The 27,477-nt window shown below is 39.9% G+C and overlaps 1 protein-coding gene across 5 annotated transcripts in view; it reads left to right on the top strand.

The window, feature by feature from the left end:
- Window positions 1-27,477, top strand: part of PCGF3 (polycomb group ring finger 3) — an 82,062-nt gene that overhangs the window by 30,138 nt on the left and 24,447 nt on the right. For 2 of the 5 annotated variants that reach the window (XM_008174211.4, XM_042859139.2), the window contains 2 exons: window positions 11,716-11,758; window positions 25,597-25,714. In XM_008174211.4, coding sequence (XP_008172433.1) covers window positions 25,606-25,714 — 109 coding nt within the window. In that variant the 5' untranslated portion in view covers window positions 11,716-11,758; window positions 25,597-25,605. Of the gene's footprint in view, window positions 1-11,715; window positions 11,759-12,790; window positions 12,849-25,596; window positions 25,715-27,477 lie in introns of those variants that run through there. The other 3 variants (XM_065549784.1, XM_065549783.1, XM_042859142.2) reach the window with 3 other exon arrangements.

The raw sequence follows: 27,477 nt of genomic DNA, 5'->3' as shown, positions 1-27,477 counted from the left end.
GACATCGGAAGTACTTGGGTCAAGTGTCTAGCCAAGAATTCGAATATTGTCTTTTCTCAATCTACAAATAAATTCTTTCTACAAAACTTGTCCAGCCCATTCATGTTCTGTCATGACCGTTTATTTGTTCATCACCATGTCACTTTTATTTCTCTGTCATGTTGAACGTCAGTAAACCTAATTATGACTTTCTTTAAACAGTCTTAACTGCCAGGATCACAGGAGTAAACTAAAATATCCCCTTAACCTAAGAATCAGAAAAGTCTATTCAAAGTAGATGTAAATGCAGCCTGCACTAGATCTGGCCCCTTGAGCATGCTAAGCCACAGTATTGAGTAAAACCTGGAGTTGACTTAGTGGTAGATACAAATTTAATAAAATCTATGTATCTGATCATACAGTGAGTCTCTCAGGAGATTTACAGAGAAGTAATGTGCTCCTACCATCTGTTTTGTTCTTTGTTTTGTCTTACCTGACTGCTGATGTTACTACTAAGGTCTTCTCAGTTTTTTTTTAACCCTATGTTTAAGGGTTTAATACCTTAACCATTGCAAATAGCCTGTGGCTGAAGATCAGGCCTGTTTTATACGTATTTTCTTTTACTTAATAAAAGTTACATTGGTTCAGCTGTTGAAAGAATCCAATAAAAATATACCTCCCTAGGGTTTCTGATGTTTGACTGTTTCTGAATTGGCAACAGAACATAGAGTAGCATGAAGTGTGCTAGATAAACTCATGGAGGATGGGTCCATCAGTGGCTATTAGCCAAGATGGGCAGGGATGCAAAACCATGCTCTGAAGTGTCCCTAGCCTCTGTTTGCCAGAAGCTGGGAATGAGCTACAGGGGATGGATCACTTGATGATTGCCTGTTCTGTTTATTCCCTCTGAAGCACCTGGCCTTGGCCAGAAGACAGGATACTGGGCTAGATGGACCTTTGGTCTGACCCAGTTTGGAAATTATGTTCTTATGTAAGTTGGATGTTTTAACTTGTCTAAAATAGTAAATATTGCCAATATTTCAAATTGGGCTAGTCTGAAACATGGCATGGAAGCAGTTACTCAGGAAGCCATATTAAGACCTAGTTACATGGCAGTGACTATTTAGCCATTTTACTACAACATTTATTGAAGTCAACAGGAGCTGTTGGGTTCTCAGCACCCATAACAAATCAGGCCACTTATGAGCTGTCTAATTATGGGCTCTTGCTTGGGATATCTAAAGGAGCTTAGGCACCCAACTTCCTGAGGCCCCTTAAAATACTAGCCTACGAGCCTAACTTTACCAGTTTTCTAAAATCTTGGCCAACCATCGTGTAACAGTAGTGCTGTTGAGATATTAGTTTCTATCTATTATCTTAATGATTTTATTCTGCTGTCCATCAAACAAGAAATGTGTGTAAGTTAATGATGGTGTCTCTCTAAAAAAAAGAAAATCCTGCAATATTGAGTGAAGAACTGAGAGAGTCCCAAGAGTGAAGAACACTCTTAAGGTCTAAAGCTTTGAATACAAATTTATTTTCCAGATGTTTTCATATTCCCACCTTCCGCTTGCCTCTTAAGTGTATGATAAGAGTTGTGCTGCTATGCAAGTTATTTCTGGTCTCATTAGGAAATAGAGAAAGTACGTTTATGTCAATAGAGTGCCCCTATAGTGTGAATTTCATCTAATACACAGTACTAGGAAGAAATCAATAATCTGCCTCAGGCACTTTAGTCCTCCCTAAAGTAATTGTGAAAAGCATCTTTGTTCTAGTTTTAAACACGCTTCTTCAGGCAACAAGTGTGGTCTGCTTTTGTACCAGATTCAAAATTAATTGTGTTTTATGGGAGAATATTCTTAAAGTTTCCGCCACACTTGAAAAATACTTCTCTCTCTTTATGTGCATGTGAAGGCACATTAATTAAAGTGTTCAGAGGGGGCCTGGGACTTCACTTTCCAGCCTTTCTATGATGTGGTAAGAGATGTATGTTGATGTTAAGGGTTGTGTGTGGAGATTTAAACATTTTGAATATCCTCTCCTGCCCTCTTTTCCCTTTTAGTGAAGAGAACTTAAGACCGATTTTAGAATACTATTTGTAAATTTTTTCAGATGCGGAGACCCAGGGCTTAAATTGGACGGAAACTCAAATACTGGAGAAACTGGGATAGGTTTGTTCATCTTTTTAGGGTATAGCTTGTTGGACTTTATTCACATGACAGTACAGATGACAGGCTATCCCTGAGACATTTCAGGGGAGTCAGTTTAGCTCAGTGTTAATGAACAATTATTTCTGCTTAATTGGAATAGTACTAGCTAAGGGTATGTTTACACAGCAATAAAAGATCTGTAACATGGTGGTGGCTGGTCTGGGTCAGCTGGCTCAGACTGGGGCTGCGGGGCTATGAAATTGCAGTGTAGATGTTCAGGGTCAGGCTGGACCCCAGGCTCTGAGACCCTCCCTCCTTACAAGGTCTCAGAGGCTGGGCTCTAGCCTGATCTCAAACATCTGCACTGTAGATTTATAGCCCTATGAGCCCACTCAGCTGACCTAGGCTCTGAGACATGGTGGCATAGTTTTCTTTTTTTTTTAATGGCAGTGTAGTCATACCCTAAAGTTCTAAAAAGGGACTTGTTCAGCCAGTATAAAGTGGTTAAATGATTACCCAGTCTAAACTCCAGTTTTCTGATAGCTTAAGGTTCAGTTGTGGCTGTAAATGCAGACCATTAACTCCAATCACCACATTTAAATCCATGGCTGACCTCCCTTAAGCTTTCCAGAAAAATCCTTTATTAAAGGCACTCTCCATGCTTATTATCCGGTGTATTCATTAGGTTTTCCTGAAGGTTTTTCTTTTTTGCAGGGAGCTATTAGATTTTCTGATGGAATGATTTAAAATGGATTGTCTTGTGTTTTTATTAATTAGTATATTTTAAGGATTTTCAGTTTTATAAAAATGGCATCTTCTCTTAATTGGGAGAAGATATGTAATAGGTGTGTCAATTAAGAGGATTTTATGGAATGAGCATTTATTTTAAATCTTGGTAGAGCACCTTGATCCTGTTCACAAACCCCAAACTATTCACTGAAGTCTGGTGTGTGAGAACCTCCAGACCATTTACTTTGTGCTACAAAGTAAATAGTTATTAGAAGAAATCTCTTTAAAATAAGGCTAGAGCGTCTTGGTGTGTGTTTCCTTATTTTTGCTGTCCTCTGACTTGTAAATGAAGTATGTACCCACTTGCCTGTACTTGACACTAACACGCTTCCTGTATTGTAGGGTATGAGGCTCAAGGTGGTAGAGAGTAAATACTTGTATTATGATGGTGCCTGAAGTCCCAGGGACCTATTTTGCTGGGGAAACACAGATAATAAGACAGTCCCTGCCCCGAAGTCTGCCCTCAAACACTTGAGACGAGTGTAGCACATGCACGAGAGAGCACTACTGAATGTTTTAGGGTTGCATTCAGTGACCTATATCCTGGTGTCCTTTCAGTCTTGGCCTGACATAAATGAGCTAGAGAAGACAGGTGGATTTACTTTGAAATGGATTGTGTTAAAGTAAGGTATCCATTACTCTTTTAACCTCGGATCACTTAATACTCACCTGAGGACCAATCCTTATATGATCAGCTTTTTAGCTTAATTATTTAGCCAATCAGTGCTCAGGAGGGAGGGAGGTACCCTGACAAACAAAACAGATGGTGGACTGTTACTGTGGCATAGAAATGAGAGCAGCTCAGATTTTTCAATCTTGAAAATGGTTAAAATACGGATTTTCCCAAGAACGGGTGAGAACTGAACTGCTAATGATGATAATGCTTGTTTCTGTGTCAGAAATCACAACCAGTTAATCAACTAGAATGCAATGGGCTTGGAATTGAAATGGATTCCTCACAATTTTGTTTGGTACAGCAAGTGTTTGTAGCTCTGATTACTGAGGATTTTGATTGGGTCATAATTGTTTCAAATACTGTCAAAATACAGCCCAGCGTATGTCTTTTAAAAGTTGTATGCTGCTGTTGTGTTTGGCACCTCTCAGGTTCAGGCCCCTGGTGTGAAGCTGGTTTTGACTGCTTTAGAAGAGCATTCATGTGGGCTTGCATGACTGGGCTTTTAGTCTCTTCTTTCCCCAGACCTGCAGAAAATGAATCTATTATTAGTTTATATGCTTGCTTTCTAAAGTTGGTGGTTTGGTGCCCTCTACTGGAGCTATTATTTTTCTTTGGAGGGGAAAATTGAGTTGTCAAGAGTACTACTTAAATTTTTGAGAATTTAAAAATTATGGCTAGCATAATATACATTTCTTTACATATATATGAAGCTTGCACACCATATCCAACAACTTTATGCAGAATTACACTGGTCACATTGAATCAGATAATTTAACAAATGACCATGCCTGTGCAGCTAATAACAACTTGACTTACTAAAACAGAATTTTAAATATCAAATTCACTTTTTGCTATTTAAGTGAATGTACATCTTGCATTTCGTTCCACATGAACAAATAAAATTATTCACTTGTTTCTAGTTAGTTTTACTTTTGGTAGCACAATGCTTTCATTATTTAAGTCGCAAACGTTGCAGGAAGAAATTTGTTCACCTTTTTCTATTAGGACTGTAAAACATTTCATGAAAAACTTTTTTACTCTTACACTTGGTAAATATCTATAGCTATATCGAAAATCTATAGCTAGAGCCCTATTTGAACTCCTTATTCTCTATTAAATGGTTGGCAAATTGTTTAGCAGGTTGGTGGCCAAAACAATTAAAACCAACAATACAAAACCTCCTGAAAACAAACAACGTGTTTTTAAACCAAGGCACCTCATAAACTTCTGCTTTCCCATCTCCTTTCTTCCGTCAGTCTCTTATGTTGTATCTAATAGACTGTCCTTTTGTTCTCCACATTACTTTAGACACCTGTAGCAGTGCGGATAAAAGCAATTACTTTCTTAAAAAAAGTATTTTTTATTTAAATGAGATTTTTTAAATTTTAAATTAGAGATCTCTTTAAAATATTTAAAATTAATCTTGACATGGACAACTTACGTTCAGGCCTAAACTTAGTCTATTAAAATAATTTAAATTAAATAATATTAAGCAGTACATATTTGCTATCACTTTTTTTAAAAAAAGTGGTCCAGTCAGACCACTGGACTAGCTGAAGCTACTGGCTAAGCTCCTAAAGCCAGAGCTGGTTGAAATGGCAACCTAGCTTTTGACCGCAGTAGCCTGTTCTCCAGGTGCACAGAGGATACATTCTTCATTTCATTCAGCTAGTTAAATTCAGTGACTATATCATTCAAAGATAAGAAACCGATTGGGAATTAAAGCAGGAAAGCATGAATAAAAATTAGGGGTTTGAGGATGAGATGGTGACGGGATCCCCCGGGTGCAGCCTGGGACTATGGGACCGCTGTGCCCCCTTAACTCTCGAGCCTGGGCTGTCTCTCACAATGCTTTGCTAGTGACAAGCAGCAAACTCCTTCAGGTGCTGTTATCACTCAGTACAACCGCATGTGGAGCCCTACACCCAGCTAGATTGTGTAAATGCTCCCAGAGCACTCATGACAAACCCCTGTCAGGGATGGTCTAGAAGATACTTAGACCTGCCTTGAGTGCAGGGGACTGGACTAGATGACCTCTCGAGGTCCCTTCCAGTTCTATGAATCACACAGAGCAAGGCACCAGCCAGATCCCTCCCAGCCTTGTACCTCAGGAATATACCATCTTGCACTGCTTGAGACCCTTTCTTGAGCAATGCAAGTTTATTAATTGGTTCACCACTTCATCAGCGGAAAGTGGACGCACAGCAGCCTTTCAGAGTAGCAGCCGTGTTAGTCTACAGACTAACACGGCTGCTACTCTGAAACCTGTCATTATGCAAGGCACTGCATTTAGCCGTATGGAGTGGAAATCCATCAACCTCATGAAATTTGTTAGTCTCTAAGGTGCCACAAGTACTCCTGTTCTTCTTTTTACAGCAGCCTTTGTAAACCTGAGCACATTTACCAAACACTTCAGGCAAACTCACTGGTAAAGATAAACAGTTAAACAAATTTATTGACTACAAAAGATAGTTTTTAAGGGATTAGAAGTGATAGGCAAAAAGTCAGAGTGGTTACCAAAATAAAATAAAATATAAGCACACAGTCTAAACTCTCAACCTATAAGACTGGGCAACATCTAGATTAAGCAGTTTTTCTCACTCCACTGGATATTGCAGTTCATAGTACACAGGTTTCACTCTTGAAACCTGGGCCAATCTCCTCTGTTGGAGTCTTCAGTCTCCTGAGTGTCCTTGTTGCTTGCAGCATAGGTGGGAGAGGAAGAAAAGGCCAAGCATGTGACCCTGTGTTCTGTTTCATACCCTTAGTCCAGGTGCTTGGAGGACACAAGTCCAGGCATGTCTGATGGGCATTGCTTAGTCCCCAGGCAAGGTTGAGCAATTCCCTTGGTGTGGCCTTGTTACGCAGGTAAGTCACTGAATTGTAACTTCCTTGTTGGACAATGGCTGTTGATGGTTGTTTCACACCCTCCCAGGCATTGGTTACTTTCCTTGTTGTTGTCTCTGGGAAGCTAATATCTGGTCAGTTACCCAATTTACAGCATGTTTTACTGACAAGCAAACACCACAATCTCATAACTTCATATGCACTAATAATATACATATTTAGATAGAACAGTGACTTTCACCAGATCATAACCTTTCCCCGATACCTTACATGGTCTGCTATATATGCAAGATCACAATTATATATAAATGAGGAATATGGGGGTTACAGGGTGCTCCCCCAAGGTATAGAATGTCACAGATCTACTAGTTTTAAAATCTTGAAGGACATGGTGACCAGAAACAATCAGTTCTCTAACTGCAGATAAATAATTACGTTGTCTAACCAATCAGTTAGTTTTAAATGCAAAACATGTCTTGCTAAACTTGTCTTGTGTATCCAGTACATTTAACATAGTTTTATTTAATTAAAAATGCTTTATGTATTTTAATTGAATTTGAATTTCCATCCAACTAGAACTTGACAGAAATCATAGAAACACACACAAAAAACCCATTTTGGAAAAAAGTCATTCACAGTTTTCTAACATAATAAAAAATGTTGTATTAAGAATCTGAATGAATGTAAATTAAGCTATATAATTGCTTAAATAAACATTTATAGATATAGTGTGTCCTCGTTAGCAAAAAGAAGCATCACCTTTAGTGTAAAGGATATAATTAGTTACAAATCACATGTTTTAATGGTTACCACCAATGAAATCAACCTTTAAGAAAATAACTAAACAGTATAAATACAAACATCATTAAAATTGATTATTTAAATTAAGGTTTCCTGCCCAGTGATTTAAAATAAGTGATTTAAATCACTTTGATTAAAATCGGTCCACCCTGCTGTACAGAAAGTGATGATCAACAAAACGGGATAGTATCCCCAGGTGTATTGAAGGTCAACTGGTGATTGCAATGCATGTTGATATACTTGGATGGAAAGATTTTGCAGAGGTGCCAAGTATTAGCATTTATCTGGTGGCAGTGTCATTCATTAAATTGCTCCTTGATTTTTGGCCTGTAGCAGCTGGGCGTGAGACTGCCCTATGAAATTCCTTCAGTGGTGAGGAAGTGGAGCATGGCTTGACCTGATGATGCACAACCTGTTTCGTTCATCCTTTGCAATCTGAGTTTAAATCTTTTTTTAACCATAAATGACAGTGTCCAAAGGAAGAAAATTATGCAAAATAGATATAAATACTATGAAAATGTCTCCAACGCATCAAGGAGTATGCGTGTGTGCTATGTGGGGCTTTTTAAAGAGTGTTGGTAAAACAGGACATACCATTTTGATTTAAACTTTGATTTCAAGACTGAAAAATAGTGAGTGGTGGTATTGTGGTGGTTTAACTTGGTCAATCATGATGTCATTGTCTTGTTCACTTGTATACTGCAGTCCTGTTGATTGAAATGCGGTTAAGGTTCTTGGTTTTCATACTTCACGTCTATGACCTCATGACAATGCAATACTGCCCTCCAATTACATCATGCTTTAAGTATTGATTATGACCTGTTGAGCAGTGATATTACACTTCAGTTAAACTGATATGCATGTTTATAGTGAGAAAGGATTCAGGATAGTCTCTTCTCACTGGAATCAGAATTTTGCAGGCATCTCCTGTCTAGCTAGCATGAGCTGGTAATTATTGAACCGGATGAAAAGAGCTGTAAAGTCTGAAGAGCGCTTTTTTTTGGACTGCAAACTGTTGGTAGCCAATAGGAGTAATAAAGCTGGTCGCCAGGGCAGGCAATGTCTATTTCTAAAGCTTAATTAACCTTGACCTAGGTTTGGCCACTTCGGTTCATCTGATCAGTGCAGCCAAGCAGAAACAGGATGTCAGATAGGGCTACAGGTCAGATGTGTGTTAGGCAGGATTTATTCTCCTGGTTTGAACCCTCCACACTTTCCAAGATGTCTGGTTGACTCATGGAAACGTGTAATGTGATGTTTGTTCTTGAAGCTGGAATTTTCACTTTCTTTTAATGCCAACCGTTGTGAAATAGAGCATAGATACTTTATTCTATAAGTTTTGACACTGTAATCTCTCATCACTGTAATATCTGAACACCTTCCAGTAGTTCACTGAGCAGCGTGACGAAACATCAGTCACATGTGGTTCACTCTTTTCCCTTACCCTCTCCCCAGGAGGAGACTTTGTGTACAAACTAGTTTTGTTGATGTTGGTTTATTAAAAAAACAACAACTCTGTATACTGCCCTGTATTTATATTGGTAAAAGCAAGGTCAGAATATGCTTAGCATGTGGATAGTGAGGTGATGATTTTTGTGGTGGTTCATAGTTCCTGTGGGAATTCAGTCCAATCCTGTGCCAGCCCCTGAGAAGGCTGTGACTCTACTAATATGGATTTTGTTTGACTTAAATTTTTAGGACCAAGTCACAAAGTTCGTATTTTAAGTTATTGAACATGTTCAAAAACACACTTGCCTGGTCACCAGCAGCCGGTCTTAATAGTGATCAATTTCACTCTTCTCTCTCCACAGCCTTGTCTACACGAGAAACATTTTGCTGGTAGTGCTATACCAGTGTAACTGTCCTGGCAAACCCTCCTAGTGTAGCTGCAGTTTATACTGACATAAAATTGCTTCTGCTGTCATAGCTTACAACAGTTCAATGAGAAACATAAGACATACCAGCAAAAGTACTTGATACCAGCCATAAAAGCATATCTATGCTAGGGCTTATACTAGCGTAGCTGTGTTGGTAAAAATATTGCACCCTAACTGACATTGCTATGTCAGTATAAGTTTTAAGCATAGACCAGGCACATCACTGACAAGTCATGCCCAGAGCAAGAAGGTCCTACGCCACCAGACCCTGTTAAATGCTTTGATCATGAAGATTAGTCCCAGTCATAGGGTATTCTATTCTCTCGTATGGCATTGAGCATAATGAGGGCACCTGATCCTTCAGGATGTCTCTGGACGCTATCATCGCCTAAATATTTAACAATACTACTAATGGAACTACCCATATGCTGTTACTAGGGAAAGAGCAGGCAGCAACAGTGAGAGCTGCTGAGAAATGCATTCACACTGATGAGCAGCGATCCGCTTTCCCCAGGGTGTGTATATGCACTCTCTCACTTTCACATCGTGTCGGTGCCCATTCCAACCTGAGCCCTGTCAGATACATGTGTATTGGAGGGTTCAAAGGCATGCTTATGATCAATCCTGACTTTGCCTCAATAGCAGAGAACTGGAATGTGCCACCCATCAAAATAAACAAACAAACCCAAAAACACAATATAGGAAGGTCACACACCCTTCTCCCCTGGGTCACGTGAGTGGTGAGGACCACAGGGGTGTTCTACGTCCACTCCAGGCAGCCGGGAAGCAGAAAAGGGCGAGAAGGTTAGTGCTCCCTTACAGACACCTGAATTAACCTTTGCTTGTTAGGCTTGGGCTGCAAAGAGATAAGTGATGTATTCTTAAGACACACAAAACACTTTGAAAATGCTCTATTTGTGAAATTGACTCAATTTTTATAGTCACAATATTGTAATGTTATTGCCAGCATTAATGTTGTTGGTTTTGGGGTTTTTTTTGCTGGGGTATCAAATGATACCTGTTAGAATCCTGCTCTTGGGTTCCTACTCTTATATACAGATGTGTCCAGGAACTCGCTCAGTTTAAAACCCCGAGTTGTTGATTTCAGCACAGGGACATCTCATGTCACTCCAAAGAATCTAAGCTGCTTTTAGTACAGCAATGGTGAATTCCTCTCTGAATGCAGTCAGCAGAAATGCTCCCACAGGGGTTGCCGGTAGATTTTTCTGTTGCATTATATCTCAATTCTGGTCTAATACAAGGGTGGTTGTGAATTGTATCTTACTGTTTGCTTTTTCTTCAGTTTCTAAGGGCTGGTCTATACTAAAAAGTTAGATCGACCCAGCTTCGTCGCTCAGGGTGTGAAAAATCTACACCCCTGAGCAACGTAGCTTAGCCAACCCAAGTGTCTGTGTAGACAGCACTAGCTCAACAGAAGAATTCTTCTGTTAATCTACCTCTATGCTTCTCAGGGAGGTGGATTTACTAGAGCAATGGGGAACCCCTCCTGTTGCTATAATAAGTGTCCACACTGACGTGCTAAGCAGCACACCGTAGCATTTTAAGTGTAGACATAGCCTAAGGAAAGAGACTGAAGAGGGAATTCTCATTGTTTGTCTTTATAATACCTGAGTATTTCCTGTGTGAAGTTAGTGTAATAAAAAATTTGCTTCTTTTGTCAAACTAAAACCATTAACATGAGATGACTTTATCCCCTTTCTGAAAATAATGGAGACAACAATTTCCTTTTATGACACTTAAATTGTAAAAGTGATCAGTAGTGTGTGTGTATAAATGAAATAGGGAGTTTGCACAAATATTTCCAAAATGAAACAATCTAATAGAAATAGATTGCCGATAAGGCTATATCTACATTAGCACTTCTGTCAGTCGGGTGTGAAAAAACACACCCTTGACCAACATAAGTTTCACTGACGGAAGCGCCGGTGTGGACAGCGTTACGTTGGCGGGAGATGCTGTACCGTCGACACAGCTACCGCCGCTCATTGGGGATGGTTTACTTATGCTAACAGGAAAGCTCTGTCCTGTCGGCACACAGCAGCTATACGGGAGACATTACAGCGACATAGCTGCTTTAAGATCTGTAGTATAGACAGAGCCTAAGCTTGAAAACTGAAATACTGAATTCACTTTGGAGGTGGTTAAACTGGCTCCCGTCCAAAATCTTTTGACCTCAGATGGAAAATGATTGGTCTATTACATTAAGCATGTAATTTGTGGTCCTGCTGAGTTTTTTGTCATGGTCTTATTTGTGCAGATAAATGGATATCGTTCTTCCTTGCCATCACATGGTGACAGAAACACTTGAGTTTTAAGTAATTTCCCATGATCTGATGAGCCATGTTAAGAGACATCAAATGAGAGCTTCCAGGAATTCCTTTTTCTACCAGCTATGGCAGGGTTTTTCCTTCCTTTTTTTCCTCTACAAAAAGTAACACGTTTTGCTGCTGAATGTTAGACTAGCAAATTTCGATTAGTATTAGGTAAATTGGTCGGTTAAATCTTTTTATTAGTGGGGGTTGGATTTCTGGCTGCTCTAGTGTTTAACTTTCAGATTATTTTTCTCTCTTTTCAGGTCTCTGGATGGCAGACTCTGAAAAGAAATGCAGTTTTAAGAGGTATGCCTCATGTAGCCAGAAATATTCCTGACTAGCACGTACACCACTGGGGACAAGGCCATTCTTTCAAGGGATGTCCATTTGCTTGTCCTCTACTCAAGTCCCAGAAAATATGAAGAGGCTCCAAATAACTTCCACTAGAGCAAAATGGGTCCTCAAAATCTCTGGGCAGTACTTCTATAGTCCAGGCTGAAAAATAAAATTCTATTTTCAGCGCTGGAGTCTCTTCGCATATTTGAACCAGGGGCTTTTGATCTCACCAGAAAGACTGTCTCATCACTGTCACCACTTAAAATCTTCAGTTTACTATAAGAAGTTCAGAATAAACTGCTTAACCTTCTGTTTGATGATCTTGACATCTTTATTGTTGACAGAACAATACTCTGGGAAACCACAAGGTGACTAGGACTGTAGCTTAACACCCAGCCTATCCCCCCAGTTAAAGATTTTCTTCCTTTAGGATGGGACTGTACTCCAAATACCCTTGTTAGTCACCCCAACTGGCTTACTTGGGGTATCAGATGCAAAAAGCAAAAAACTGTCCCAGTGATCCAGCAATAAAATCATATCCCCACCAGTGCTCTCTTCAACTGCCTTGGTTCCAGCCACAGCTTCTATCAAAGCAATAACTTAGGTATGTTGAGAGGGAGCTTCGCATTGCTCCTTGATTCCAGTTTGGCCTCCATGTTCCATCTCTTAGGGGACTGCTTTCCTTTCCCTCTCCAGATTTAGTATATTATTACTTCCAAATTTAGTTTTACAGGTGCTAGAGATGCCAATCCCTTCCAATTTAAATCTATGCTGCTTCCTCACCCTACTGTTTTCCCGTCCGTTTCAAGGATGACTCTCAAACTGAGGGAAAGTGTTCTTCCTACAATTCGGAACAATAAAATCAGGTTTTGGAGAACTTCACAAGAATAGGTTTCTTCCCCCTTATGCACAAAAAGAAAGCAGAGTCAACCAATTTTAGTGCAGTGAGAGCTCAGCAACTTTTTTCAAAGTAACAGCTATAATCTTTTCCTTGTTTGTCAGGATTGGTTCAGAACTCTCAAACCTTGGGAGGTTTCACATTTCTCCACCGTGGCCACAAGTATGTACCTTTAGTTCAGATTGAACAATGACCATTCCCAGTATAAACTGCTTCTGTTTGGGTTAGTAGTGACTCTCCAGCTGTTGACTGAGAGTCTGGCACCACTTGCTATTAAGTTCCATTGTCAAGCTCTTCAAGAACCCACCTACTTGAAAGACTGGCTCACCGGAGCTCAGTTTTGCCAAGGGCTGACCTATGTTTCAGGCTGCCTGTTCCCTCTTTGAACAACTTGGACTCAGATTAATTTCAGGTCTATCCTGGAGTTTACAAAGGTTTCATGATTATCAGAGTTAGAAAGAGTTACTGTAGAGTCCAGAGTATCTTACTTTTTTTGGTCCACAAACCTAGATTACAATACTAGCATATGTTAACTCTCATGACCTTGGGCACTTGCTCCTTTGCTAGGATAAGAATAAAAGTTTTCAAGTCCAACCTTCAATAGTCACTAGATTATGAAAATCTTTGGCAAAATGTTACATATTGTTTGGGCTATCTGGGAGTCTCTGCGGTTGTGGACTGTTGCTTAAAACACCTTAAAGGGGCGTAGGGATGCAGGTGTATGTTTCTCCCATCCAGATTCCCACAATGACCATTAAAATATCTCAGATGCAGTCTAGTATGTTTGCAGTGCAGCTCCAGACCCTGAAAAAGCCAGAATTTTCATCCTCATCCTACTTCAAGTTCTTGCCAAAGCTAGTGTTTGACTTCCATTTGAATCCTATGCTGCCAGTCTTCTAACAGAACCGTGTGCCTAGTGTGGCCACACTACATTAATTGATCATAGAGAGTTGTTAATGTATACTTCGATTTGGCGAAGGAACTTTAAGATTTTCCTAGGTATTCATTGCAGTTGGAGAGAAGTCCAAAGGGTAAGAAAAGTCAGTTCAAATATTGCTTAAATAGGCTGACATGATGCCTTAGTATTTGATTTGCTGCTGCTAGTTAGGTGTGAATTATTTTTATTGTGCTTTGTCTTCATAATTTTAAATAATTTGCAGGGTGCTTAGTCTCTGGATGGATACTTTTTATTTATTATAAACAGAAAATATATAACTGCATTTAAACTTCAGTCCAGGTAAGGAGCCAGATACTTTTTGTGAGCACTATAATAGCTTGTCTTAGAACGTTACAATATTCAGAAATTGTGAGATGGCTATAGGATGTTGAATGTATACCTATTATTCAGCACTCCCTTTTCAGTGTCAAAGCTAGACTGGATTGCTTGCATCGGTTGAGCAATCCTCTACCAGCTCCTTAGCCTCCCTCCTTTGGAAATTGTTGCTGCTTGCTGATCTCCCACAACTAAAATGCTGTGGAGGTAGGAAGATTGGGTTTGTGGAAGCAGTATGTTATAAAAACCCCAGGTCTAGCTGAGAAGACTGACTGGGTCATTAAAAAGACTAGCAGACCCATATCAGTGGAAAACCTGAGAAGACAATGGGAAACCCCAATCACTAGAACGTTGATGCCTAAGAAACAAGGACCCAGAGGGATGAAGAGGAGGAGGAAGCTCAGCAGAGACCCCCGGCTTGAGAGCAAAGGACTAAGGTTTCAGGTGGGGGTGGATTTCTGGAAGAAGCAGGCTGCTGTCTACTGGGACTGAATAAGAAATTCAGAGACAGAGCCTGAAAATGGAGTTCATTACTGCTCAGCTGGTGAATTGATCTGACTTGACTGTGCATTAACCTTTATTTCTCTGTGCTAACCTAAGGATTTCCAGTGCTGTGTTCCAGTTGACTAATAAATCCTACTCTGTTTTGAAAACACTGCTTGGATACTTGCAGAGGTGAAGGGGTTCCTCCAAGAGACCGCTGATAAACTGGAGGCGTATCACAGAGCCTGTTGAACTGTGAGCAGCACCATTGAGGACTTGCCCGTTGATGAAACCAATCTCTTTAATGAGAAAACAGTCTTTGCACTCATTAAATGTATCCAGGAGAGCCATCTGGTCTCTGGGCATTTATATCCTGGCCCTGAAGAGGAAGGCAACACAAACAGGCATGCATAAGCCAAGGCCTCTTCCCCGGCCTTTCTATCACCAGCAACCATCCGATTCGCCACACAAGCATCAAAGGATGCGGGCCAAGGTGTGCAGCTCCATCCACCTCAATGACAGTCACCCAACCTCATTCACGTCTAAAGATTCCCTTTGACAGGACACTTGAGAGATGCAACCTGACAGTGATGTCATCACCATCTGTTTCCAAACTCCCCTTTTGGCATCCACCTACCCTACTTTGCCCACAACTGGAATGCTATAACAAAGGACAAGTGGGTACCAAATATCCACTTAGAAACTCAGAGGTGTAGCCATTTTCTACCTCCTCCAAAACCACCTCCAGGTCCATCCTCAGGGACCACTCTCCCAAGGAGATCCTTCAGCAGGAAGTAGAGACTCTCCTTGAGTGAGGAGCTGTATAGTAAGTGCCACCTCAGCATCAAGGGAGAGGGTTCTACTCAACTATTTCATAGTTCTCAAGAAAAAATTCCGCATCGTTTTGTTGGTATCAGTAATTCCATGCACCTGCCCTCAATACTATACACATTACATAATCAACTTGGGGAACTGACTGCTATAAGATATTTCCTTTTGTTCTTTTAAAAATGTGTTGTCTTTATATTATTTGAACCTTTGTATATTATTTGAACCTATATTTGTTGTTTTTATATTATTGAACCTTCTCTTGCATTATGAGGGAGGATGAATAAGATACAAATTACTTTCTGTATATCAGTAATTGCTGTACCTCTTCATGTCTTCCTTATTCATTTCCCCTCTAAATGAAACAGTGTCTGGCCTTTCTAGTGCAAATCTTGTAGAAGTCATTCCTTAACTGGCTCAGAACCCCTCTGTCTGTTGTATATTTTTGAGACTGTGTGACCATAACTGAAAACAGTGTATGAGGTGATAAATCAATGATACAGTGTTCTCTGTGTATACTAACACTTTATTCCTTTATTTGACTGCCGATGTGGAGCCATCCACAGTAAGGCCGAGGTCTTAAAGACCAGATTTTTAAAGTTATTTAGGCATTGTTCAGCTCAACATTGCAAGGCCTAAGTCTTCTCTTCAAAAGTGACTTAAGCATTTAGGAGTCTAATTCTCACTGAAACTTAATGGGATGTAAAGCTTGGCCTACACTATAAAGTTAGGTTGATGTGTGTGTCTACATGTATGGTCTAAGACTCAATTTGTCCCCTGGCCAATGTAAGTGCCTTTTCACAGCGACACAGTAAAACCACCTTCCCAAACGGCATAGAGGCATGGTCGACCTACTGAAGTCGACATAGTGCAAGTGTAGACACTGCATGACCTCTGGCAACCCTAACAGCCCTCCAAGCTGTCCCACAGTGCCCCATTCTCTGCAACAGTGTACACTGTTGTGTGTTTGATTTTAATAATTTGATTGTTAAACAGGTTTAAATGGTATTTGTCAAGGCTAATTCTCCACTCTGGCACTTCGAGTGCAGGTGGTGTGGGCCACTCCAGGCTTGTATTAAACTCTCAAGGTTAAAGCTGTTCTCTGACCTTGGATTTGATAGATGCTGCCACCACCCAAGTGCAGAACCCCTTTGAGAGCCCAGGAAGGCGCACTTGGGAATTCCTTCTTGTGGGGTACTCTCAAGCCCTCTCCACTCCCCCCCCCCCCCCGGGGGAAGAGCTGAGGAAGAAGAGGAAGGGGGATAAGAGGAAATCAGCTGTTGCCACCAGCTAATTAATAATCATATGCCCAAACCCCTTAAAACACAAAAATCCAATTCTGTTCTTAAAAAAGGTAAATCTTATTAATAAAAAAAAAAAAGAAAGAAAATACATCTGGGAACTCAGGCTATTGCTAGATTTTAAAAGAGCAACTACAAGGATTAAGCACCAAGCATAGCTTTTTTGAGATCCAGCTTAAAGGTTACAAGCAAAACAAAAGCACCTGGGGTTAGCACAGAGGAAGCCACAAGCCAAAATGAAATAAAAGGGATAAACCTAATCGCGTATTCCTAGACATTTCCTGATCTACTTACATATCTGGGGTTTCAAATGAGTAGTTTGTAGGTATGATACAGATGATTTTTTCATACCTGGCTCAAGCTTCTTACAGCATAGCTGCTGCCCTCTCTGCCTCTCCCCAGGAGAACAGACAGACAAAAGGGGAGTCTTTTTTTCAATTTTACAAAGTTCTAGCCTTCCCATTGGCTCTTTTGGCCAGGTGCCCACTCACTTCCTTTTACCTGTGCGTAGTAGTGAGACTTTTTAACCCTTTACAGGTAGAGCAATTACAGAACAGCTATTAAGAGGGATTTTATAGCTACTGGCTTGCTGGGTGTCCATAAAAGGGAGCTACCCCCCCTCTTGATTTATCTTAGTATTATGTAATCAAAGATTATCAATCAGAGATTAGTACAGATTATACAGAAAGAATAGATATATTACCGTGGGATGTGAGGGAAGGAGCTGGCCTCTGTCTTTCTCACCTCTGTAACTGGTGAGATGCTGACAGTTCTGCACGCCCCATCTAATTTCCAAAACCCCTGTCTCTTTATAGGGTCTGAGACAAAGAAACTCCTTTTTGGAGGGAAAAATGCTTTCCCACAATTAATTTCCACTGTGTCCTATTTGGATGTTTTCTTTTTACCTAATTACTTCTGGAATTTCCTTTATCTTTGGGTTACATGATTGATAAAATAAAGGGAATTTATAATCAAGTCATTATTACTGATAGCTGTGACAATCAGTATTTCATACTGAGTTAACATAAACATCTTTCGTTGGATCCTTATTTTAGCCATTACAGAAAACATCTGCAATAACAAGATCCTCCGCAATCAAAGAACATAACTAAATCTTAGGCACTCCTTATCAATCACTCAGTCTTGTTTTTACAGTAGAACCTCAGAGTTACGAACACTAAAATGTTATGAGCAACAGAGGGTCCTGTGGCACCTTCAAGACTAACAGAAGTATTGGAGCATAAGCTTTTGTGGGTGAATGCCCACTTCATCAGACGCAAGATTATGCTCCGATACTTCTGTTAGTCTTGAAGGTGCCACAGGACCCTCTGTTGATTTTTACAGATTCAGACTAACACGACTACCCCTACTAAAATGTTATGGTTGTTCTTTCAAAAGTTTACAACTGAAACATTGACTTAGTATAGCTTTGAAACTTTACTATGCAGAAGAAAAATACTTTTAACCGTCGTAATTTAAATGAAATAAGCACAAAGAGTTTCCTTACCTTGTGAAATCTTTTTTTTAACCTTGTCAAATCTTTCCCTTTATTTTTTAGTAGTTTACATTTAACAAACTACTGTACTGTAGTTGCCTTTTTGTTGTTGTTGTAACTCTGAGATTCTACTGTATCATATTTCTGTAGTTTGAGGGGGGGGTCTTTCCCCTACACATCTATTTTTTCCCGACAGACTTGGTGACACCAGCCATCATAAAGTACAGCCCAATAATTGATCACATGAAATTCCTGACTACAGGTCCCTCCCAGATTAAACAGCAAAACCTTGGCCTTAAAATTCAAACGTGCTGTTTGCTAATACCATAAAGAATAATTAATAGGCAAATGAATTTAATATATAAAAAGGAAAAGAGGACTAAAAGGGTTAATATTTACTAACTGATATGAACACTCTGGTCACAATTTTAAACTCCATTGCGCAGGGGCATAGAGGCTGGAAGCTATCCCTCTTTAAAAGCTTCTGAATGTTTTTAAAATGCTTCTTCTGGTTGCCCAACTTGGTGAGCACACTTAGCAGCTCACCCTTGTTGTGTGCAATTGCCCAACTCATGTTGGCTGCCTGCACCAGATGCATCCCTGCCTGGAGTAAACATGAAGTATTGGATCTCCTGGGCCTGTGGGGAGATAAGGCAGTGCAAATACAGCTGTAGAAATGTGGAGACCTATGAGCAGATTGCAGAGATGATGCAGGCAAATGAGTACAGCAGCAGTATCCGGTGACAGTGAAGGAACTTTTCTAGGGGTACCCCAGGCCTGAGAGTGCAAGTATAGGTCTGGTGTTGCGCTGCAGAACTGCCGCCTTTACAAGGAATTGGATACCATACTTGGTAGAGACCCCACCAGCACTGCATAGACCATTGTAGATACCTCCGAGGAGTCCGAGACACAGACCCCTGGCATGAACAGTGAGGACGGGGAGATGTGGTGGAGGCTCCAGCTATGCCATGAGCCAGGATCTGTTTTGAAACTAAAGAGGCAAGAAGCATTACAGGCCATGGCAGCTTCAGGATGCCAGTAGCAGCTGTGGCTTTGTGGTGCTCAGGAGTGAGATATCCGCTGAAATGGCACTATTTTCCACAGGCAGTGGCTAATACTCAGTGCCATTGTCCTATATTCCTACCCAGGGAATAAGGACTGAAATCTTATAGCTTTATGCAAGAGAAAATATTTTCCCACTCTCGCCCTTCGTGGGCCATGCTCACCATGCCTGGGGAAGGAGATTAATGCTGTGCTGAGGCCTTCCGAAGCTGCAGGGTCAATAAGAATTTCTTATTAAAAAGTATTTATGGGAATAAGGGAAGGGAGTTTGGAAAATTCTGGCCCTTCCCATTGTGACTGGCACCACTGGATTTAGTCTCTGTTCTCATCAGCAGCTTCTGGCATGGTGGACTTGAGGGATGTCCCTTCCACGCTCAGAATGGCTGACCATGATGAAAAGAAGAGGACTAAGGAGGATGTGTGCTGTGAGATCTTTCAAGCCAGTGCTGCATCAGATTGTGAACAAGGGTTTGGAGGGCCAATATGACTGACAGCATGGAGAAAGGCAGAGAGGATAGGAAAAGACCCAGGAATCCTAGCAGGACAAAAAGAGGGAAATGCACCTGGACATAATGGGTTTTCTCAGGCTGCATACTCAAATGCCTGCAGACCCTAATTGACCTACAAGTCCAAAAATGTTGGACTCTACCCTTTGCAGTCCTTGGAGAACTCCATGGTCGCTGCTCCCTACACCCCCCAAAATACCACGTGTCATCACAGACTGCATCCTTATTCCTACTACTCCATGTGGGGGGACAGCAAGGAAAACCCCACCTTTGCATACGCTAATCTGTGGTTTACACATCTCAGTATATCTGTAGCCATAACAGACTACATTTGTGCACTCAAATGGACAAAATTATTCTAATTTTAAATTTGTATCTCCTTGATTTGTTAGAAACTTTTTGGGGGGGTAATTTTATTATCTTTAGTAGTTCACAACAAATATTGCAGAATGCAAAGTTAGTCAAAGCATACAGTACTTATAAATACACACCAAGCACCAAAGAATTCATAGCTTCAGGAAAAACCCTGTCATATTTATGAATGTACAACAAGCACTACCCAATTCAAACAGCATCCAAAGCTCCAGGCACAAAGAACATTCCACTGAATTTTCCAGCTTCAAAATGATTTCCCACTGACCATGTTGTGAGATTGCATCCACTGTCAATGCAGCTCTCATTCTGGTGTCCGTGTGCTGGAGGGCTGGGGCGAGCTCTGCACACAGATCTGGGAATGTGGCCTTCTGCATCCTAAAGTGCTGCTGCTGCTGCTGCTTGTTGTCCCATACCTGTGATACAGTCAGTGCTTGTTTCTCAGGCCCAGAAGCAGTGCTGCACAGTCCGCAACTGCTTTTTGAATGCCACCAGCAACCTTGACTTGTCTTTCGCTGTGTCTCTCAGCAAGCTGTCCTTGGAGAAATTCTCCTGTCCTTCATTGCTGCAGTACTACTTGCAGGAGAATCATTCATCCAGTATTTGCAGTGTTCATGCGAATAGTGCAGAGCTCTGTAAACTCCATGCTTGTCACAGATAGCAAGCACCAAAAAGTGCCGCGTGGCTTTGTCGGATTTTTAAAAAGTGGTGTCAAAATTATGGGATGTGGATGGCATTGTGGGATTGAGAAAGTTGCATGCTGGGAATTCGACCCCTAGCTCCAAGAGATCCCTGGGCAAGCCATTTCTATCCCACAACGCGTTGCTTGTGCTGGGCAGTGACAGGTGGCACATTGGGATACCGACCCGTGGTACACTGCAATTTACATAGACACACATTCCTGGTGAGTATGTGCAGTGCTGCTGCAAGCAGCCAAGTATGCACACACCTGAGCAAAATGCAAAGTTTGGCAGCTGTATGCTGATGTGGCTTGCGTCAACTGCAGTTTGTAGTATATCCTTAGGCTCCTAAGTCAGTTAGGAGTTGTGATGCTGAGCTGAGCAATGCCTAAATAGTTATAAAAAATAGGGCCTAAGTGCCTAAGAGTATGTCTATACTGTAATCACAGGCTTTAACGTGGGCTGTAGAACCCTGCCCAGAACACTGGGTAAGTACTCGCGTTGCTAGTCTGTGCCGGGATCTGTGTTGCTGCCTTTTCACTGCTATTTTTAGCAGCGGTAGCTAGATTAAGGTTAGTGTGGGTATGCCTGCCTAAACTGCAATCACGCCTCTTGATTGTGGTGCAGACACCCCCTAAGTGACTCAAGCTGTGTGACGCTGAGTGGAGTAATGCCTAAATACCTTTAAAAATCTGGGCCTAAGTGCTTAAAGGTGATACTGAACCCAGTAATGTGAGTAGTTGGAATTATTCCTTCCAATGTGCATTAATATGCATTTATTAACATTGAATTTACCATTATGTCCCCATTTATCTGCCTTCCCTCTGTACTACCTCAGTCTTCTCAGGTTTGACTAATCTAAGTAATTGGGATCTTCATAATTTGACAACTTGCTGCTCACCCCTTGTCCAAATATTTACAAATATATCTGGCACTGGTTGTAGTACAGAACTTTGAGGCACACCACTGTTAACAGTTAGCTATGTTGAAAATTGAACAAGCACGTCTACTCTTTTTATTCTCTAGCCAATTTTTAATTTCACAGTACTCTTTTGTGAGTTATCCAGACTCCTTGAAAGTTCTAAGAAAGTTTGTCAACCAGTGTTGTTTTCTAGTTCTGTTAACATGCTCAAGGAATTTTAATGGATTGGTGATGTGTAGTTTTCCTTTACAAGAAACTATGCTAGTTTGTTCTGCTTTCCTGTTCATTCAGGGGTTTATTAATTAAGACTTCCCTTACCAGAACAAGTATCAGAGTGGTAGCTGTGTTAGTCTGGATCTGTAAAAAGCGAGAGAGAATCTTGTGGCACCTTATAGACTAACAGACGTATTGGAGCATAAGCTTTCGTGGGTGAATACCCACTTCGTCAGATGCAACCAGAACAGTTAGTTAAACTATTAATTCATTCCCAGGTTTGCTCCTGCTGCATTTTTCTAGATATGGGTGTACACCCTTTGGTACCCTCTGGTTTTCTGGTATAATAGCTGATGTTAATGAGGTTGCATATTTTTGTTAATATCTCAGCTGCTTCATTCTTTAGCGCTTTCAGACCTGGTAGATGTGTAACACTTGGTCCTGGTAGCCTTTTGCTAGCTAACTGCTCAGATTGTTCTAGGACCACTTGTTGATCTTTCAGTGTTTTGATAGTAGCTCATCTTTACAATGTGAAGAATTCCCCCATCATTCTCTAGAGAAGGTAAATGTTTTTGCCTCAAAGTTCACCAGTATTTTTATCCTTATTAATTACTCTGTTTATTTTACTCCTTGCTGTTTCTGTGACCTCATCAGTTCTTTGGCTAGATTCCTACTAAAATACTTAGTTATATTTGTTTTTATGCCTTTGGCTGTTTGCCCTTCAAATATCTTCTTAGCCTTCTTAACTAACATGTTATCTATTATAATTTATACTTTCTATGAGCTTCTAGTGTTGAATTTCCATTTCTGACTGACTCCTATTTGGCTTGATCAACTTCTTGAAAGTTGCCATTTCACCAAACTCTTTTTTACGTTTCCACCTTGTTTAGTGATATGTGTGCCTTTGATTATTGTATGGCTACGTGTAAGTTTACTCGCACTAATTTCATTTGAGTAGCTTAATCGTTTTTAAAATGCCCTTTTCTAAAGTTTAGTTGTCACCATGACAGTATGATTCTTCCCCTTCCCCCCCAAAGATGTGGAACCTAATTCTGTTGTGATCACCATTATCTAGTGGTTTAACAGTAGCTTCTACTTGTACCAACTCTTGTACATCATTTTAAGAATAAGTCACAAATAGTCTGTCCTCTTTCAGTTCTGTAAACACAGCTGTCTTCTATGCAACAATCGTTTTAACGAGACTCCTACTATCTATGAACTGCTAAATCTTTCAGTTGCTTGGAAACTAAGCTAGAAAATGAGTATTGAAATAGGAGTAATCTATGCTATGGAATTAGGTTCTGACCTATCTGTTATACAGCACAAGTTAAATGCACGTTTGGTGCGTCCTTAACAGCTAGTCACTACTTCATTTAATTATGAACCCTTAGAATTCCATACAACACTTCTTTTGTACATTTATTTGTCTTCTCAGCCTTAAGAATTTGAAGTACTTCAAGTTTTTTCTCATGTCACATGCTATGTTTTTACAGTGCTAGAGGTGAAATGCATTTTAATAGCTTAAAATAGTGGGTAATGTACTTTTTTCAGTCCAGTTACTCCTCATATTGGTTCAAAAGCTTGGTTTCCGCTGGCCCATCATGTTTAATTACATACGTGAATTAAACAGCGGGAAAGAATAAAAAAGCAAAGAGAGTAAGGCAGAGGTTAAACACTATCATCTTGCTGTATCCGAATAGGAGAGCTTGCATGCTCTGAAGAACTTCATTCAGATTATGAAATGTATTCCAAAATAAACTAAAATGTGTAGTTCTGAACCAAACACTGTCAATCATTTTACTGAAAAGCAGTTTGGTGACACCTGCAGTGTGGGAGCTGAATGTAACACATTGTAAAACCAGTTTTTCTCCCTGCTTTAATGTTAGTTCCATCATTTTATTCTACCAGTATATGTTCCTTTATAGCAAGAATGTGTAAGCAGGTGGCTTCTTTACCATGCTTAAAATTGCACAGATTTTAGCAGGTCATAGCTTGGCCCTTTCTGGGTCTGCTGTTTAAATAAAAGGAACTAAAATGATGCACAGAATTTAGCTTAAGCATTTTCCTCAGACTTGGTTGCTTCCCATATTCCACCTTGTGGGCTGCTCAGTTCACACCCTGGGTCCTTTCTACAGAGCCAATCCTTGCTCCTTAATATTTGGCTGGGGCTAACAAACTACTTGCATCAGGTCAGCAACGAAGTCACATTTTTCCAGCGGGATCAGCTAATAGCAACAGAGGAGATAAATTATACACTAAGTGCTCATATATTGAAATTTTGGAAAAGATTAGTGTGTTAAAATATTCTAGGGGCCAGCATTTAAATCTAATTCCGTATATGTTGCTTGTGTACTGTATGCTTATGGAAGTATATGGACGCTATATAGCGTTGCGTGCTGTAGTCTAACTTCAGGTATGAGCTACTTGTTTGTGAGAGAGCCCTTAGTTTAACCAACTTTGTTTAGCTGTTTTTTGACAAAATGCATTATCGTAACCGTTTACTTTGTTTTCTTGTGAAGTTTATCCACACAGTTCCAACAAAATATTTCAATTTTGCAACAAAATGTATGTAGTGTTAAAAAATGGATCATGTTCTCTGAATCCAAAAGCTAATTTTTAAATAAAATACAGGTTATCAGAAACATTATGGTGAAAGGTAATACTAGTGAATTACAAGTGTGGCTCTCCGGCTTCAAGTGCTCTTGATAAATATCGGTCATCCTAAAATGGTTGTAAGGGTGAAGTACAAAGTTCTTAAAATTTCAAGCAGACTTGTTGCGATTCCACAAGAGGAAAAAGTGCATACCTATTTCTTAGTTAAAATATACCACTACCTATTTTACAATCAGAGGCATGTACCACCCCCTAAAAAGGCTTTTGCAGATTTCTCTTTGCTCTGCAAGTGATATTAGAAATGCCACGAAAAATGGTTTGAAAAGAGCTATTCTTTTTTAAAATCCCTGTCTTCCTTTCCTTTTGTTATGGTATTTGTGATCTCCTTCACCTTGGAAGGAAAAAAGCATTCCGTTCAGATTTCTTAGTTTCATAGGAGGTAACTTTGTTGGTATAGAGCTAATTTTATGTTTGAAGTCATATTTTTTCTTTGTGAGAACCTAGTTTTAGCTTTTAGGAAAACCATTTCAGTTTACTTTACAGCCACTTTATTCAAATACGATTTGTCTTCAATTTCTAAGTAAAGTTTTAACTATAGGGAAAATAGGCTATAAATACAAAGTACAACTTGATAAATTTTACCAAACCAGACCTACTCCTTTTGATATTGTGCTCTGATGAACTTTCTTCAGGGTCCTCTCTTCTCACTTTCATATGCTTTAATTATTGGCTTGAATGGGATTACTTACATGAGTAAAACAAGCAGGAGTTGGCCCTAAAATTTAGTTTTTTCGTCAGTAAAGGAGCTCTGTTATGCAACATGCTGGCATAACTTAGAAGAAAAACTGTTAAGATCAGAATATCAAACTCCTTCTACTTGCTTACGGAATCTGAGCTATATTAATATAGTAATTACCAATCCCTCTCATCTACATTATTCAAACCTCAAAATACTGTAGGTCTTACATGGTTTGTTTCACTGCCCATTTTTATCAAGTAAATCATTTAAAATTATATAATACCCTTATTCCATACATAAAATGCCTGGGAGCCTGAAGTTGCATATTGATATCCGTAATACAAATTATTGTAATTAGGTTACTCCAAGACTTGCTACATAATCAGTACACCTGGGATGCTAACAATTGTGTTTCTTCTACAGACACCAAAGATGCTGACTAGAAAGATTAAACTCTGGGATATTAATGCCCATATAACCTGTCGTCTCTGCAATGGATACCTTATCGATGCTACCACTGTAACAGAATGCTTACATACCTGTGAGTATAACTATGATTCTATAGCATATGAAAGAAGATGAATGGTTTTTTATTTCACATACTAGATACTTCAGTTTTCAGTTGATGTTTAAAAAGCTATTGTGGCTCTGCCAAAACAATGCAAATTTTGTATATACTTCACGTTTTAAGCAAAAATTATATTGTCTCATGAAGAGAACAAGAGAAGCAAAACCATGAGCCCTCGCACAGTATAATAAACGGAAGTGGTTTTAAAAAATATCTTGCACTGATTTAAAAAAGTAGTAGTTATCTCAACAGCAATAATCACTGATTTTTCACATATGTAATATTGGTAGTTAAAAAAAATTATCGTACTAAATACTTAGTAGAAAATTTGTACTTCAGAATATGAAGACAAATGCTAGAAGGACTTTGAATTGTAACTAAGTTGTTTTGAAAAAAACAAACCTTATTCTCTGGTTATAGCGTCTGTTCAGAACTCACCCTGGAGTGAGACAGGCAAAGGTCTCAAATTCTAGAGTATATTATAGGCAGTAGCAGCCATGCGTGGTAGTCCCTTCTCCCCAAACGTGTGGTCACGCCCTACCCTTACAGTAACCTTAACTACTTGCCTTTAAACCACCTTGTCAACTTTTTCTTCAGTTACCACTCTAGCTCTTTGTCCCCTCCAGCTTTGGGGTGATGCAGTATCTCTTTCTAGTGGTTTTTCTCTGCTTTCTATCTATTCTGATTATGTTCATAAGGGCCATCGGAGAGAGGTACTAGGATTAAACACCATCCAGTCTTGCCACCCTGTCCTGTACTAGTTTTTACTTCTCCCACCCCAATGCAAGAACTTGGTTGTAGAGGCGGCCAGGGCTGTACTGTGCCCCATAACCCTGAAATGTTGTGCTGGGATCTGTTCTGATGAAGAGGTTGCCAGTATGTTGCTGCTACTCTTTGCTTCATGAATTACCAGTCTAGTTTTGGAATGATTCCTCCCTGGTGGAATGAGTTGAAAGGTTTTTTTGCTAATCCACCTAGTACCAAACTTCAGCAATGCTATCACTAAAAGGACTGTGTCTAAATGGCTGATTGATACGATCTGCCAGGCCTAAGGCTAGAAAGTCATGTCAAGGCTCATTTGATCTGAGGCAGGAAAGCCTTTGCTTGCCTGTAACTCAGAAGTGTGCATGGCAGGCAAGCATGTTCCATTCACATAGGCAAGGCATACATGTGGTCATTGCTACATATGCTTGCCAAGCACTATTTCTTGGATTGGGATTCGAGAAGAATACAGTTTTGGGGTGACAATCCTGCAGAACATGTATCTGAAATAAGAAAGCTCAAATCTCCAACCCCTCGAGCTTTTGTGTTTTCAGGTATGTCACTCATTTGCATTGTCCATGCTTTTGGAAAGTTTTGTTACTTCTGGATCCATCCTTTAGGCTTATGTTAAGCTGGACAGGTGATAGGAGGTATGTTACCTTACTATAATTTTAAAAACTACAACAAATCTTGTTGGTATTGGCATTGTTCATATTGCATGTGCTGTTTGGTGGGTATATGTTTGTCTTTTGGGATATCCCTTGAGTATGCAGGGCACACACTTCTGTAAAGTATCTTTAGAGGAAAGAAAATTAATTGCCTTTTTAATTTTCCCTTTTGGGAAATATTATCTTGGAGGAGTCTGTTTTAGATGTTGGATTATTTGCAACATTTACACACATTACATGCTTTCAAGGCACTGACTTCTCTCAATCAATTCTATTTTTGTGTCTGGCTTTAATTTTAAGGCGCTT

The sequence above is a fragment of the Chrysemys picta genome, chromosome 6, assembly GCF_011386835.1.
Source record: "Chrysemys picta bellii isolate R12L10 chromosome 6, ASM1138683v2, whole genome shotgun sequence".
NCBI lineage: Eukaryota > Metazoa > Chordata > Testudines > Emydidae > Chrysemys > Chrysemys picta.
This window is presented reverse-complemented; position numbering and strand designations above follow the sequence as displayed.